Source organism: Mustelus asterias, unplaced genomic scaffold (assembly GCF_964213995.1).
Source record: "Mustelus asterias unplaced genomic scaffold, sMusAst1.hap1.1 HAP1_SCAFFOLD_2647, whole genome shotgun sequence".
Lineage (NCBI taxonomy): Eukaryota > Metazoa > Chordata > Chondrichthyes > Carcharhiniformes > Triakidae > Mustelus > Mustelus asterias.
In genome coordinates, this window is record NW_027592592.1 from 20,240 (window position 1) to 36,321 (window position 16,082).

The 16,082-nt window shown below is 53.7% G+C and overlaps 1 protein-coding gene across 1 annotated transcript in view; it reads right to left on the reverse strand.

Moving 5' to 3' along the window:
• The window catches only part of LOC144489899 (fibrosin-1-like protein), a gene marked incomplete at its 3' end in the record, with an annotated part of 34,693 nt that extends 19,123 nt beyond the window's left edge, over nt 1–15,570 (reverse strand). Inside the window, exon 1 of the mRNA XM_078207731.1 lies at nt 14,071–15,570. Coding sequence (XP_078063857.1) covers nt 14,071–14,337 — 267 coding nt within the window. The remainder of the gene's footprint in view (nt 1–14,070) is intronic.
• Between the last annotated feature and the right edge of the window lie 512 nt (nt 15,571–16,082).

Sequence of the window (16,082 nt, forward strand, 5' to 3'; positions counted from 1 at the left end):
CTCCCCACAGCCCTGTATCAATCCCCAAACTAATCCCACTGCCCCGCTCTCCCCATAGCCCTGTATCAATCCCCAAACTAATCCCACTGCCCTGCTCTCTCCCCATAGCCCTGTATCAATCCCCAAACTAATCCCACTGCCCTGCTCCCTCCCCATAGCCCTGTATCAATCCCCAAACTAATCCCACTGCCCCACTCTCCCCATAGCCCTGTATCAATCCCCAAACTAATCCCACTGCCCCGCTCTCCCCCATAGCTCTGTATCAATCCCCAAACTCATCCCACTGCCCCGCTCTCTCCCCATAGCCCTGTATCAATCCCCAAACTAATCCCACTGCCCCGCTCTCTCCACATAGCCCTGTATCAATCCCCAAACTAATCCCACTGCCCCGCTCTCTCCCCATAGCCTGGTATCAATCCCCAAACTAATCCCACTGCCCCGCTCTCTCCCCATAGCCTGGTATCAATCCCCAAACTAATCCCACTGCCCCGCTCCCTCCCCACAGTTCTGCATCAATCCGCAAACTAATCCCACTGCCCCGCACTCTCCCATAGCCCTGTATCAATCCCCAAACTAATCCCACTGCCCCGCTCTCTCCCCATAGCCCTGTATCAATCCCCAAACTAATCCCACTGCCCCGCTCTCTCCCCATAGCCCTGTATCAATCCCCAAACTAATCCCACTGCCCCGCTCTCCCCCATAGCTCTGTATCAATCCCCAAACTAATCCCACTTCCCCGCACCAATCCCCAAACTAATCCCACTGCTCCGCTCTCTCCCCATAGCCCTGTATCATTTCCAAAACTAATCCCACTGCCCCACTCTCTCCCCATAGCCCGCTATCAATCCCCAAACTAATCTGGAATGGCGCTGCCCCAGAGTGTGGGGGAGGCAGATTCACACAGTGAGTGGTTAGGATCTGGAACGGCGCTGTCCCAGAGTGTGGGGGAGGCAGATTCACACAGTGAGTGGTTAGGATCTGGAACGGCGCTGCCCCAGAGTGCGAGGGAGGCAGATTCACACAGCGAGTGGTTAGGATCTGGAACGGCGCTGCCCCAGAGTGTGGGGGAGGCAGATTCACACAGTGAGTGGTTAGGATCTGGAACGGCGCTGTCCCAGAGTGTGGGGGAGGCAGATTCACACAGCGAGTGGTTAGGATCTGGATCCGCGCTGCCCCAGAGTGTGGGGGAGGCAGATTCACACAGCGAGGGGTTAGGATCTGGATCCGCGCTGCCCCAGAGTGTGGGGGAGGCAGATTCACACAGCGAGTGGTTAGGATCGGGAACGGCGCTGCTCCAGAGTGTGGGGGAGGCAGATTCACACAGCGAGTGGTTAGGATCTGGAACGGCGCTGCCCCAGAGTGTGGGGGAGGCAGATTCACACAGCGAGTGGTTAGGATCTGGAACGGTGCTGCCCCAGAGTGTGGGGGAGACAGATTCACACAGCGAGGGGTTAGGATCTGGAACGGCGCTGCCCCAGAGTGTGGGGGAGGCAGATTCACACAGTGAGTGGTTAGGATCTGGAACGGCGCTGCCCCAGAGTGTGGGGGAGGCAGATTCACACAGCGAGTGGTTAGAATCTGGAACTGCGCTGCCCCAGAGTGTGGGGGAGACAGATTCACACAGCGAGTGGTTAGGATCTGGAACGGCGCTGTCCCAGAGTGTGGGGGAGGCAGATTCACACAGCGAGTGGTTAGAATCTGGAACGGCGCTGTCCCAGAGTGTGGGGGAGGCAGATTCACACAGCGAGGGGTTAGGATCTGGAACGGCGCTGTCCCAGAGTGTGGGGGAGGCAGATTCACACAGCGAGGGGTTAGGATCTGGAACGGCGCTGCCCCAGAGTGTGGGGGAGGCAGATTCACACAGCGAGGGGTTAAGAAAGTCTGAGGTCTTCGACTCAAGAATAGCTTCTTCCCTTCTTTTGAATGGACCTCTCTCACGTTAAGCTGATCTTTCTCTACACCCCGAGCTGTGACTGTAACACTACATTCTGCACCCTCTCCTTTCCTTCTCTATGAACGGTATGCTTTGTCTGTATAGCGCGCAAGAAACAATACTTTTAGCTGTATCCCAATACACGTAACAATAATAAATCAAATCAGTAGCACACACAGACTTGCACCATAAGACTTATGGATTTTAATTCGAAACGACACAGAGGATAGATCTGTCAATTGGACACTTCAAATTAAGGAAAGCGATGTGTGTGTTTTTTAAAAATAGTTGCACATTCAAATCTCCGTAACTGTGCAGTCCATTTACCCGTCTCCTTCGTTTTAACACCCCTCACTGCATTCGGAATCATGTGATCACGACTGCGAGCTCCAAGACATCTCGACCAAACCAATCGCCCCCGTCTGTGTGTCCGTCCAGACAGCGGGGCGTCTGGTTCCACAGGAAACCCACCAGAATGATGATGCTAACGCTTCTCAAAACCAAGCTCTTCACACCTCGTTCAGGAGCCACAAGCGCCGAGGCGTTCGCAGCGCAGCGATGACACCTGAGCCAAGTCAGAGCAGCCACTCAGTCCCACCGTACAAACCTACAGCGCAGGAGGAGGCCATTCGGCCCATCGAGCCTGCACTGACCACAATCCCAGCCAGGCCCTATTCCCATAACCCCACGCATTTACCCCAGCTCATCCCCCTGACACTAAGGGACAATTTAGCACGGCCAATCCACCCTAACCCACACATCTTTGGACACTAAGGGACAATTTAGCATGGCCAATCCACCCTAACCTGCACATCTTTGGACACTAAGGGACAATTTAGCATGGCCAATCCACCTAACCTGCACATCTTTGGACACTAAGGGACAATTTAGCATGGCCAATCCACCTAACCTACACATCTTTGGACACTAAGGGACAATTTAGCATGGCCAATCCACCCTAACCTGCACATCTTTGGACACTAAGGGACAATTTAGCATGGCCAATCCACCTAACCTGCACATCTTTGGACACTAAGGGACAATTTAGCATGGCCAATCCACCTAACCCGCACATCTTTGGACACGAAGGGACAATTTAGCACGGCCAATCCACCCTAACCTGCACATCTTTGGACACTAAGGGACAATTTAGCATGGCCAATCCACCTAACCTGCACATCTTTGGACACTAAGGGACAATTTAGCATGGCCAATCCACCTAACCTGCACATCTTTGGACACTAAGGGACAATTTAGCATGGCCAATCCACCTAACCTACACATCTTTGGACACTAAGGGACAATTTAGCACGGCCAATCCACCTAACCTACACATCTTTGGAGTGTGGGAGGAAACCGGAGCACCCGGAGGAAACCCACGCAGACACGGGGAGAAGGTGCAGACTCCGCACAGACAGTGACCCGAGCCGGGAATCGAACCCGGGTCCCTGGCGCTGTGAGGCAGCAGCGCTAACCCGCTGTGCCACCGGGCCGCTCCATGTGGGTTCCTCACACTGCCTTCCGGAACGAGCTCTTTGTGTCAGCAAAGTTAATCACCAGAAGTTCCTTGGGCCCTGCTCCCTCCATCAATCCAATCACTGCCGACCTGAATGAAACCTTATCCCCACCTTCTAACCGGGCCCCTGATCGCAGTCCCCGCATCTCCGTCATCTCCACTCCACCCGCACCCCCGCAGTTCTAGATTCTGACAGAAGAGGAAATTGCGAAACAGCCACTCTGTCCAAGTCATCCTCTCAGGAACATAAAACCTGCCATCAAGTCGCCTCTCACTCTTCCAAACTCCAGCCTACCCTCCCGAGAGAGAGTTCACTCAGCACTGACCCTCCCACAGTGCGGTGCTCCCTCAGCACTGACCCTCCCACAGTGCGGCGCTCCCTCAGCACTGACCCTCCCACAGTGCGGCGCTCCCTCAGCACTGACCCTCCCACAGTGCGGCGCTCCCTCAGCACTGACCCTCCCACAGTGCGGCGCTCCCTCAGCACTGACCCTCCCACAGTGCGGCGCTCCCTCGGCGCTGACCCTCCCACAGTGCGGCGCTCCCTCAGCACCGACCCTCCCACAGTGCGGCGCTCCCTCAGCACTGACCCTCCCACAGTGCGGCGCTCCCTCAGCATTGACCCTACTGCAGTGCGGCGCTCCCTCAGCACTGACCCTCCCGCAGTGCGGCGCTCCCTCAGCACCGACCCTCCCACAGTGCGGCGCTCCCTCAGCACTGACCCTCCCACAGTGCGGCGCTCCCTCAGCACCGACCCTCCCACAGTGCGGCGCTCCCTCGGCACCGACCCTCCCACAGTGCGGTGCTCCCTCAGCACTGACCCTCCCACAGTGCGGCGCTCCCTCAGCACTGACCCTCCCACAGTGCGGCGCTCCCTCAGCACTGACCCTCCCACAGTGCGGCGCTCCCTCAGCACTGACCCTCCCACAGTGCGGCACTCCCTCAGCACTGACCCTCCCACAGTGCAGCGCTCCCTCAGCACCGACCCTCCCACAGTGCGGCGCTCCCTCAGCACTGACCCTCCCACAGTGCGGCGCCCCCTCAGCACCGACCCTCCCACAGTGCGGCGCTCCCTCAGCACTGACCCTCCCACAGTGCGGCGCTCCCTCAGCACTGACCCTCCCACAGTGCGGCGCTCCCTCAGCACCGACCCTCCCACAGTGCGGCGCTCCCTCAGCACCGACCCTCCCACAGTGCGGCGTGTTTAGATCCAAACAGATTTGATCGCTTTAGCGGGTTCAATTCGGAAATGGGTGGGGTCGATTCCCGAAACACGGGCTGGTCAGGTGCCCCACAGAGAGACAGTTCCCATCGCTGACACACTCACCTCGGGCAACCCATGTCCCACCCAGGAACGAGGGCATGGCACTCAGAGGAATAGCTATGTGACGTCATTGACAATTCCAATCGCTTCCCCCAGCCAGGAACGCACTCCCTCACCTCCCACCCATCAGGTCAAACACAAGAATACCAAATTTCACCCCGCACCCATCAGGACAAACACAAGAATACCAAATTTCACCCCGCACCCATCTGGACAAACACAAGAATACCAAATTTCAGAAGACCAGTATGAAATGCGGTCCTGATTTGAGCATTAATAGACCCAAGGTTTGTACAGCTTTGTTTTTACAAAGAGAATTCTCCATTTTCACAGTAACTTCATTGCAGTGTTGATGCAAGTCAGCTTGTGACACTAATAAATAAACTTTAAAAACCTGCCCTGCCACATTAAAGACTTGCGCAAAGTCTTAAACCCCGCCCCCCCCCCCCCCCCCCCCCAAGGCCTCCCTGCCGCTGCGCTCCTTTTCACACTTCCACTTCACACCTCTCGCTGTCAACCTGTTACGCGCCGTGTGCCTGTCCAGTTCGTCCGTCTCCACCTCACGTCCCACCCCACACCTCGGGTCACAACGGTCCCGCCAATCCTGCCACCTGCAAACTCTGGGTCATCGAGATTCGCATTCCAAATGTTGCCGTGACAGTTCGCCGTGACTCGCTTGCCTTCTCGCCCTCCTCCACCCCCCCCTCGCCAATCACAGAGTGGTTCGGAGCACAATGGCGACCATTCGACCCACTGTGTCTTGGCTGACTCTCCGAGTGAGTGACTTCTCCCCCCCGCCCCCCGTCAACCCTGCACATTCTTCCTTCGTCAGGTGACGAAGCGATGCCCTCTTTAAAGCCTCGACTCGGGCACCGGGATGGGGGGGGGGGAGCGGACAGCTTCTCCCGGCTTCCCCTGTCGGAAGCCCCTCTGGGCTTCCAAAATCTCCACTCTGCCTTCCCTGAGGAATGATGTGGAGATGCCGGCGTTGGACTGGGGTAAACACAGTAAGAAGTTTAACAACACCAGGTTAAAGTCCAACAGGTTTATTTGGTAGCAAAAGCCACACAAGCTTTCGGAGCTCTAAGCCCCTTCTTCAGGTGAGTGGGAATTCTGTTCACAAACAGGGCATATAAAGACACAAACTCAATTTACATGAATAATGGTTGGAATGCGAATACTTACAGCGAATCAAGTCTTAAAGGTACAAACAACGTGAGTGGAGAGAGCATCAAGACAGGTTAAAGAAATGTGTATTGTCTCCAGACAAGACAGCCAGTGAAACTCTGCAGGTCCAGGCAAGTTGTGGGGGTTACAAATAGTGTGACATGAACCCAATATCCCGGTTGGGGCCGTCCTCATGTGTGCGGAACTTGGCTATCAGTTTCTGCTCAGCGGCTCTGCGCTGTCGTGTGTCGCGAAGGCCGCCTTGGAGAACGCTTACCCGAATATCAGAGGCCGAATGCCCGTGACCTCCTTACAGTGCAGGCGGCGGCATTCGATCCACCGGGTCTGCGCCGATCACAATCCCCCCACACCGACACTATAGAAAGCCCCATAGAAAGCATCCTTTCCGGGTGTATCACAGCTTGGTCTGGGGCTCCTGCTCTGCCCAAGACCGCAAGGAACTACAAAGGGTCGTGACTGTAGCCCAGTCCATCACGCAAACCAACCTCCCATCCATTGACTCCGTCTACACTTCCCGCTGCCTCGGGGAAAAGCAGCCGGCATAATCAAGGACCCCCCCCCACACACCCCCGGACATTCTCTCTTCCACCTTCTTCCGTTGGGAAAAAGATACAAAAGTCTGAGGTCACAGATCATAGAAATAGAAAGAAACCCTACAGTGCAGAAGGAGGCCATTCGGCCCATCGAGTCTGCACCGACCACAATCCCACCCAGGCCCTACCCCCACATATTTACCCGCTAATCCCTCTAACCTACACACCTCAGGACTCGAAGGGGCAATTCTTAACCTGACCAATCAACCGAACTCGCCCATCTTTGGACTGTGGGAGGAAACCGGAGCACCCGGAGGAAACCCACGGAGACACGAGGAGAATGTGCAAACTCCACACAGACAGTGACCCGAGCCGGGAATCGAACCCGGGACCCTGGAGCTGTGAAGCAGCAGTGCTAACCACTGTGCTACCGTGCCACCCCTCACGTACCGACCGACTCAAGAACAGCTTCTTCCCTGCTGCTGTCAGACTTTTGAATGGACCGACCTCGCATTAAGTTGATCTTTCTCTACACCCCTAGCTGTGACTGTAACACTACATTCTGCACCCTCTCCTTCTCTATGAACGGTATGCTTTGTCTGTATAGCGCGCAAGAAACAATACTTTTCACTGTATCCCAATACACGTGACAATAATAAATCAAATCCTTTTCCTTCTCCCCTCTGTACTCTATGAACGGTATGTTTTGTCTGTATAGTGCGCAAGAAACAATACTTCTCACTGTATCCCAATGGGTAGAATCCCTACAGTAGAGAAGGGGGCCATTCGGTCCATCGAGTCTGTACCAACCACAATCCCACCCAGGCCCTATTTCCATAACCCCACGCCTTTACCCTCGTTAATCCCCCTGACACTAAGGGGCAATTTAGCACGGCCGATCCACCTAACCCGCACATCTTGTGTGGGGGAGGAAACCGGAGCACCCGGAGGAAACCCACGCAGACACGGGGAGAACGTGCAGCCTCCACACAGACAGTGAACCCGGGATCCTGGCGCTGTGAGGCAGCAGTACTAACCCACTGTGCCACCCATGTGACAATAATAAATAAAACTCATAGCGGCAGGAGGAAAGCTGCACGGATCGAAATCAGAGGAGCGCAGCAACCCTGCATGTGGACATTTCATTGATGCCCACTAAACAAACTCAGGGACAAAGCAAGAAGGGCAACCGCCAATAAACGGAACTGCCTGAGCCAACCAAACAAAAAAGCAGAAAGGAAACTTCAGGCGTGAAACCAAGCTGAGGTTAAAGGGATCAATAATACACCCCAGCCCCTGCGGGGCCCGACGGGCACGGGAGGGCCTCAACGGTGCTGGTGGACTTCACACGCTCCCTCTCCGGGGACACCTGGCTGTTAATGTAGCCCCGGGACAGGCTGGGACGACCACCTCGTTCCGCCCGCTGCCTGGACCTGTGTGTATAGCACGTCTCGCTGCGCCCAGGAACAGGTTCATCAGGCGGTCCTTCCCCACCTCTCCCTCCCCGGGTGCCGGTAAATCAGGAGCGCGCGGGGCGCAGTGCAGACAGAACGCAAACAAAAAGGTTTTCTTTAATAGATAACTGAAAAAGGGAGTGCAGCTTCTGACATGTAACAGTGTGAGGTTGTGGGATCCTCTGTGTGGTTTGCCCAGCTAAAAGGCTTCAGCGTAAGGTATTTCTGCCTCATGTAACTCATTGTGTTTATGCTTCAAGCTAACTTAAGCTAATCTGGCCACATCAGCTTGGAATTCTGGGTCCAGCCGAGTAACTTAGCTGCATTCTCTGAAAGTACAAGGTGAGGTAAACAGAAGCCACAGCAGCAAGTCACAGAGTCTGGAAATAGGCCCTTCGGCCTAACTTGTCCCTGCCGCCCCTTCCTTTAAACCCCTAAGCTCGTCCCAATTGCCCGCTTTTGGCCCATATCCCTCTATCTTACCCATGTAACCGTCGAAACGCCTTTTAAAAGACAAAATTGTACCCGCCTCTACTACTGCCTCTGGCAGCTCGTTCCAGACACTCACCACCCTCTGTGTGAAAAAATTGCCCCCTCTGGACCCTTTTGTATCTCTCCCCTTAAACCTATGCCCTCTAGTTTTAGACTCCCCTACCTTTGGGAAAAGATATTGACTATCTAGCTGATCTGTGCCCCTCATTATTTTATAGACCTCTATAAGATCATCCCTCAGCCTCCAGGGAAAAAAGTCTCAGTCTATCCAGCCTCTCCTTATAACTCAATCCATCAAGTCCCGGTAGCATCCTAGTAAATCTTTTCTGCACTCTTTCTAGTTTAATAATATCCTTTCTCTAATAGGGTGACCAGAACTGTACACAGTATTCCAAGTGTGGCCTTACCAATGTCTTGTACAACTTCAACAAGACGTCCCAACTCCTGTATTCAATGTTCTGACCGATGAAACCAAGCATGCCGAATGCCTTCTTCACCACTCTGTCCACCTGTGACTCCACTTTCAAGGAGCTATGAACCTGTACCCCGAGATCTCTTTGTTCTGTAACTCTCCCCAACGCCCTACCATTAACTGAGTAAGTCCTGCCCTGGTTCAATCTACCAAAATGCATCACCTCGCATTTATATAAATTAAACTCCATCTGCCATTCGTCAGCCCACTGGCCCAATTGATCAAGATCCCGTTGCAATTGGAGATAACTTTCTTCACTGTCCACTATGCCACCAATCTTGGTGTCATCTGCAAACTTACTAACCATGCCTCCGATATTCTCATCCAAATCATTAATATAAATGACAATTAACAGTGGGCCCAGCACGGATCCCTGTTGTTGTTGATGCAAGTGTCGAGATGCTTGCAATGAGGAGCAAGTGTTTGCGGTGTCGGGAGTGTAAGGGGAAGCCAGCTTGGTGACGATCAGGGGCTGAGAGATGCAGAAAGATTTGCCTCGACGCAGTGACCTGTTGCGAGCTGGAAGGCGCTGCCTGGAAGGGCGGCGGACACAGGTTCCATCAGAGCGCTCGAAACAGAGTGGAAACGGGACCGCACTGGAACGGGGAGGAGGATTAGAGAGCTTGCAGCAACTTGAGAACACATGCACGGTCCCTCCAGAGCTCCACAGGTCTCTGCACTGTGTCCCCCCTCAACCCCGGGGGGACGGGAAATGAGAAAGCTGCAGATCAGGGGGTGGTCTCAGAGGACCGGGAAGTGCCAAGCAGAGTTTAATCACGTGAGGGCGATGCATTTGGGTCGGGTTTATACCACGATAAACGACGGGAAACCATAGGACATGTAGGTTAGGTGGATTGGTCATGCTAAATTGTTCCTTAAAGATACGTAGGTTTGGGGGATTGGTCATGCTAAATTGTTCCTTAAAGATGTGCGGGTTAGGTGGATTAGCCATGCTGAATTGCTCCTTAGTGTCCAAAGATGTGTAGGTTAGGTGGATTGGCCATGCTAAATTGCCCCTTAGTGTCCAAAGATGTGCAGGTTAGGTGGATTGGCCATGTTAAATTGCCCCTTAGTGTCCAAAGATGTGCAGGTTAGGTGGATTGGCCATGCTAAATTGCCCCTTAGTGTCCAAAGATGTGCAGGTTAAGTGGATTGGCCATGCTTAATTGCCCCTTGGTGTCCAAAGATGTGCAGGTTCAGTGGATTGGCCATGCTGAATTGCCCCTTAGTGTCCAAAGATGTGCAGGTTAGGTGGATTGGCCATGCTAAATTGCCCCTTAGTGTCCAAAGATGTGTAGGTTAGGTGGATTGGCCATGCTAAATTGCCCCTTAGTGTCCAAAGATGTGTAGGTTAGGTGGATTGGCCATGCTAAATTGCCCCTTAGTGTCCAAAGATGTGCAGGTTAGGTGGATTGGCCGTGCTAAATTGCCCCTTAGTGTCCAAAGATGTGTAGGTTAGGTGGATTGGCCATGCTAAATTGTCCCTTAGTGTCCAAAGATGTGCAGGTTAGGTGGATTGGCCGTGCTAAATTGTCCCTTAGTGTCCAAAGATGTGTAGGTTAGGTGGATTGGCCATGCTAAATTGTCCCTTAGTGTCCAAAGATGTGCAGGTTTGGTGGATTGGCTGTGCTAAATTGCCCCTTAGTGTCCAAAGATGTGCAGGTGAGGTGGATTGGCCATGCTAAACTGTCCCTTAGTGCCCGAAGAGCTGTGCTGCGTCCACATATTCTCCCCCCACCCCCCAGAAGGTTGAGAGGGCAGGTCGATGAGGTGGCGGAGGGCAGCTAACAGGGAACCTCCCTCTCCTTAGCAGAGGCTGTGAACGGAGTGGGGGCGAGCCGGTCCACAGGAGTGGAACCACGGTCGGAGCGGTTCCAGTCTCTACGTCACAGGAAGGATGCGATTGCAGGGGGAGAGGAGATTTGGACGGGATGTTGTTGGGACTTGAGGGTGGAGGAAAGGTTAGACCGCTTTTGTTGGAACAAGGGATGGTTGAGGGAGGTCTAAAATGATGAGCTGCCCGAGAGAGAGTGAATAGGGGGGATCGATTCCCCCCAGCGCAATAATTAAAGGGGAGAAATTATTGAATTCCTGCAGGGCAGAAAGAGCCCATTCGGCCCATCGAGTCTGCACTGACAATAATCCCACCCTATCCCCATAACCCCATGAATGTACCCTGTTAAGCACCCTGACGCCAAGGGACAACTTAGCACGGCCAATCCACCTAACCCACATACCTTTCGGACTGTGGGAGGAAACCGGAGCACCCGGAGGAAACCCACGCAGACACGGGGGGAACGTGCAGACTCCGCACAGACAGTGACCCGAGCCGGGAATCGAACCCAGGTCACTGGCGCTGTGAGGCAGCAGCGCTAACCCACTGTGCCACCGTGAGGGGTAATTAGGGTGGGAGTGGGTGAGACAAAGCACAAGGTTCCAGTGGGGAGATGGAGGGTGGACTGGATTACTGTGTAATCAGAGAATCCCGACAGTGCGGAGGGAAGCCATTTTGTCCCATTGAGTCTGCACTGACAACAATCTCGCCCAGGCCCTATCCTTGTCACCTCAGACCTGTTTCCCGTAACCCCAAGTATTTACCTTGCTAATCCCCCTAACCCGCACAACTTTGGATACTGAGGGACAATTTAGCATGGCTAATCCCCCTAACCCGCACATCTTTGGACACTAAGGGGCAATTTAGCATGGCTAATCCCCCTAACCCGCACATCTTTGGACACTAAGGGGCAATTTAGCATGGCCAATCCACCTAACCTACACATCTTTGGACACTAAGGGGCAATTTAGCATGGCCAATCCACCTAACCTGCACATCTTTGGATACTGAGGGACAATTTAGCATGGCCAATCCACCTAACCTGCACATCTTTGGATACTGAGGGACAATTTAGCATGGCCAATCCACCTAACCTGCACATCTTTGGATACTGAGGGACAATTTAGCATAGCCAATCCACCCAACCTGCACATCTTTGGACACTAAGGGGCAATTTAGCATGGCCAATCCACCTAACCTACACATCTTTGGACACTAAGGGACAATTTAGCATGGCCAATCCACCTAACCTGCACAAGTTTGGAGCTTTCGATCCCCTACTCGAGGCTCTCCCATATTGGGGTCAGTGTTGGGTTCAGCAATACCCACTTCAGGAGGCTTGGTGGGGCAGGTTTAAGGGGGGCCGTTTGACAGGATCAGCCCCGGGGTCTTGAGCAGCGCGCTCCAGGGACACAAGGACGGAGCCACAACCGCTTTCCAGTCCAGGCTTCAGGCTCTGCTCCACACACCCGGAGCGTGGTCCAGGTCAATTAGCAGTAACAGCTGCCGGGAGGCCGAGGGGCCGCTGCCCTGGCAAACGGGACTAGTTCAGTTTCGGTAACCTGGTCGGCATGGACAAGTTGGGCCCAAGGGCCTGTTCCAGTGCTTCTTATCTTGAATTAAATTTATTTATTAGTGTCACAAGTAAGGCTGACATTAACACTGCAATGAAGTTACTGTGAAAATTCCCCAGTCGCCACACTCCTGTTCGGGTCACACTGAGGGAGAATTTAGCACGGCCAATCCCCACCCTAACCAGCACGGCTTTCAGACTGTGGGAGGAAACCGGAGCACCCGGAGGAAACCCACGCAGACACGGGGAGGACGTGCAGACTCCGCGCAGAGAGTGACCCGAGCCGGGAATCGAATCCACCCTAACCTGCACATCTTTGGACTGTGGGAGGAAATTGGAGCACCTGGAGGAAACCCACGCAGACACGGGGAGAACGTGCAGACTTCGCACAGACAGTGGCCCGAGCCGGGAATCGAACCCGGGTCCCTGGCGCTGTGAGGCAGCAGTGCTAACCCACTGCGCCACCCGTTTCCTCCGGGCGCTCCGGTTTCCTCCCACAGTAAACAGATGTGCAGGTTAGGTGGATTGGCCGTGCTAAATTGTCCCTTAGTGTCCAAAGATGTGCAGGTTTTCTCCCTCAGTGTTACCCAAACAGGTGTTGGAGTGTGGGTGACTAGGGGATTGTCACAGTAACTTCACTGCTGTGTTCATATAAGCCTACTTGTGACAATAATAAATAAATGCTCAAGAAACATTTAACGTATTCTTAAATACACTTTCGAAACATCGAAAAACTACAGCACAAAACAGGCCCTTCGGCCCCACAAGTTGTGCCAAACACATCCCTACCTTCTAGGCCTACCTATAACCCTCCATCCTATTAAGTCCCATGTACTCATCCAGGAGTCTCTTAAAAGACCCTATTGAGTTTGCCTCCACCACCACTGACGGCAGCCGATTCCACTCACCCACCACCCTCTGTGTGAAAAACTTCCCCCTAACATTTCCCCTGTACCTACCCCCCAGCACCTTAAACCTGTGTCCTCTCGTAGCAGCCATTTCCACCCTGGGAAAAAGCTTCTGAGAGTCCACCCGATCTATGCCTCTCAACATCTTATACACCTCTATTAGGTCTCCTCTCATCCTACGTCTCTCCAAGGAGAAAAGACCGAGCTCCCTCAGCCTATCCTCATAAGGCATGCCACTCAATCCAGGCAACATCGTTGTAAATCTCCTCTGCACCCTTTCAATCTTTTCCACATCCCTCCTGTAATGAGGCGACCAGAACTGAGCACAGTACTCCAAGTGGGGTCTGACGAGGGTCTTATATAGCTGCATCATTATCCCCGGACTCCTAAACTCAATCCCTCGATTGATAAAGGCCAGCACACCATACGCCTTCTTAACCACCTCCTCCACCTGCGGGGCCGATTTGAGAGTCCTATGGACCCGGACCCCAAGGTCCTTCTGATCCTCTACAGTACTAAGAGTCTTTCCCTTTATATTGTACTCCTTCATCCCATTAGACCTGCCAAAATGGACCACTACGCATTTATCTGGGTTGAAATCCATCTGCCACTTCTCCGCCCAGTCTTGCATCCTATCTATGTCCCTCTGTAACTTCTGACATCCACTTTGTTTGATAAAAGCTCCCGAGGGCATCATTTGAATTATACCTGAAGTGAAACATGGCACGCCCGTCCTCGCCGAATTCGAAGTGAAACTATTTATGATCCAGGCAGGCTTTGTGGTTTCTGTCCTGAATTCTAACACAGGGAGCCACACCAGGGGACCTTTGGTGAGCCGCTTACCTCCAGAGCCTCCAGGGTCGGGAAGCTGGCGATGGCAAACCCGTCGATGATGTCCTCCTCACACGACGTGGACTCCCTCCTCCGTCGCCTGGGAGGCCGGGGCCTGGAGGAACCGGGAGCCTCCCCGGCCTCGCGGTCCGAGCCGGAAGAGGGCGAGTAGGGCCTGGGGTCCCTGCCCCCAGCCCCCGTCATCTTCCTCTCCCTGTCCCGCTGGGAGCGAGAGCGCCGACTCTGGCGATAGCTGCCCGCCCTGGGGGGCAACTCCATCTTGGCTCACCTGGCACGTGTCCGGCGCCCACCGTCCGGGTTTATATATTAAAAGGGGATCTCTCTGCTCCGAAATGCACAAGAAAAAAAATAAGGTCCACTCCCTTTTTCCTGAAGTCTTGCGGCGGTAGAGGAGACCGCAACGTCTCTCTCGCTACCTCCTCTTCCCCCGCTGTCTCTCTGTTAAGGCAAGAACATCCGGGAGCCGGCCGAGGCGCGAGGTTCCGGGAAGGGGTCCAGAAACAAGGAGCACCAAGGGGCGAAACCTCCTCAGACGCATTCCATGTGCCGGGCGTTACGGAAACAAGGCTCCCCGAGTGTCCCCTTCGCAAGGGGGAAGACAGGTATCCCCTCGGATGGACTTGCTGGGCAGAGGGGGTTGGGGAAGAGAGGGTGGGAAAGAGGGAGCGAGGGGCCGGGAAAGAAAGATCGGGGGGAGGGGGATTTGAGGGAGAGACGGGGGCAAGTGTCTTCTTTCAGAGGGAGAGGTGTATTTAATAAAGATTTGAGGGAGAGAGGGGGGGGAAGTGCCTTGTTTCAGGGAGAGAGGGTGTATTTAATAGAAGATTTGAAGGAGAGAGGGGGAGAAGTGTCTTTGTTTCAAGGGGGAGAGGGTGTATTTAATAAAGATTTGAGGGAGAGAGGGGGGGAAGTGCCTTGTTTCAGGGAGAGAGGGTGTATTTAATAGAAGATTTGAAGGAGAGAGGGGGAGAAGTGTCTTTGTTTCAAGGGGGAGAGGGTGTATTTAATAAAGATTTGAGGGAGGGGGGGGGGAAGTGCCTTGTTTCAGGGAGAGAGGGTGTATTTAAGAGAAGATTTGAAGGAGAGAGGGGGAGAAGTGTCTTTGTTTCAAGGGGGAGAGGGTGTATTTAATAAAGATTTGGGGGGGAAGTGCCTTGTTTTAGGGAGAGAGTGTATTAAAGATAGATTTGAAGGAGAGAAGCGATTTGTTTTCGAGAGAGGGTGTATTAAATGAAATATTTGAGGGAGAGAAGGGGGAATTGTCTTGTTTCAGAGAGCGAGAGAGTGTATTTAATACAATATTCGAGAGAGAGAGAGAAGTCCCTTTTCTTTAAGAGCGCAATTAAAAAAAGATTTGAGGGGGAAGAATTAAAAAGGAAGTTTCAGGTTTAAGGGGGAAGAGAGTTTTTCATTAAAGATCTGAAGGAGAGAAAGTGAGGGGGAAGTGCCCGTTTTCAGAGGAAGAGGGTGTACTTATTAAAAGATTTAACGGGGGGGGACAGAGATAACTTGCTATTCTTTAAGACGGTGCAACGAATAAGAGATTTGAGTGAGGGGGAGGAGTGAAAAGTTGCTGACCCTTGTGAGAAGTGGGTAATGGATTCTCAGGGGGTGAGAATTGGGTGCTGTGGATGAGAGGTGGGTGCTTTGAGGGGGTGGTGGATGGTGTGGGTGAGAAGTGGGTGCTCCGAGAGGGTGATGGGGGGGGGGTGCTTGGTGGATGTCCTGAGAATCGGTGAGGGGGTGGGGTAATGGGTGCTCGGAGGGGGAGGGGAGATAATGAATGCTGAGGGGGGAGAAGAGTGGGTGCTCTGAGGTTGAGGGGGGGGGGGCGCGATGTTGGATGAGGGGGCGCAATGGGTGCTCTGCGCAGGGGGGGGGGGCGGGGGGGTCCTGGGTGCTCTGTGGGGGTGCCCTGAATTTGAGGGGGGGGGGGGTAGTGAGTGTTCTGGAACGCAGTGAGGGGGTCTGGTTGCTCCGAGGGGTCGGGGAGAAGAGAGTGG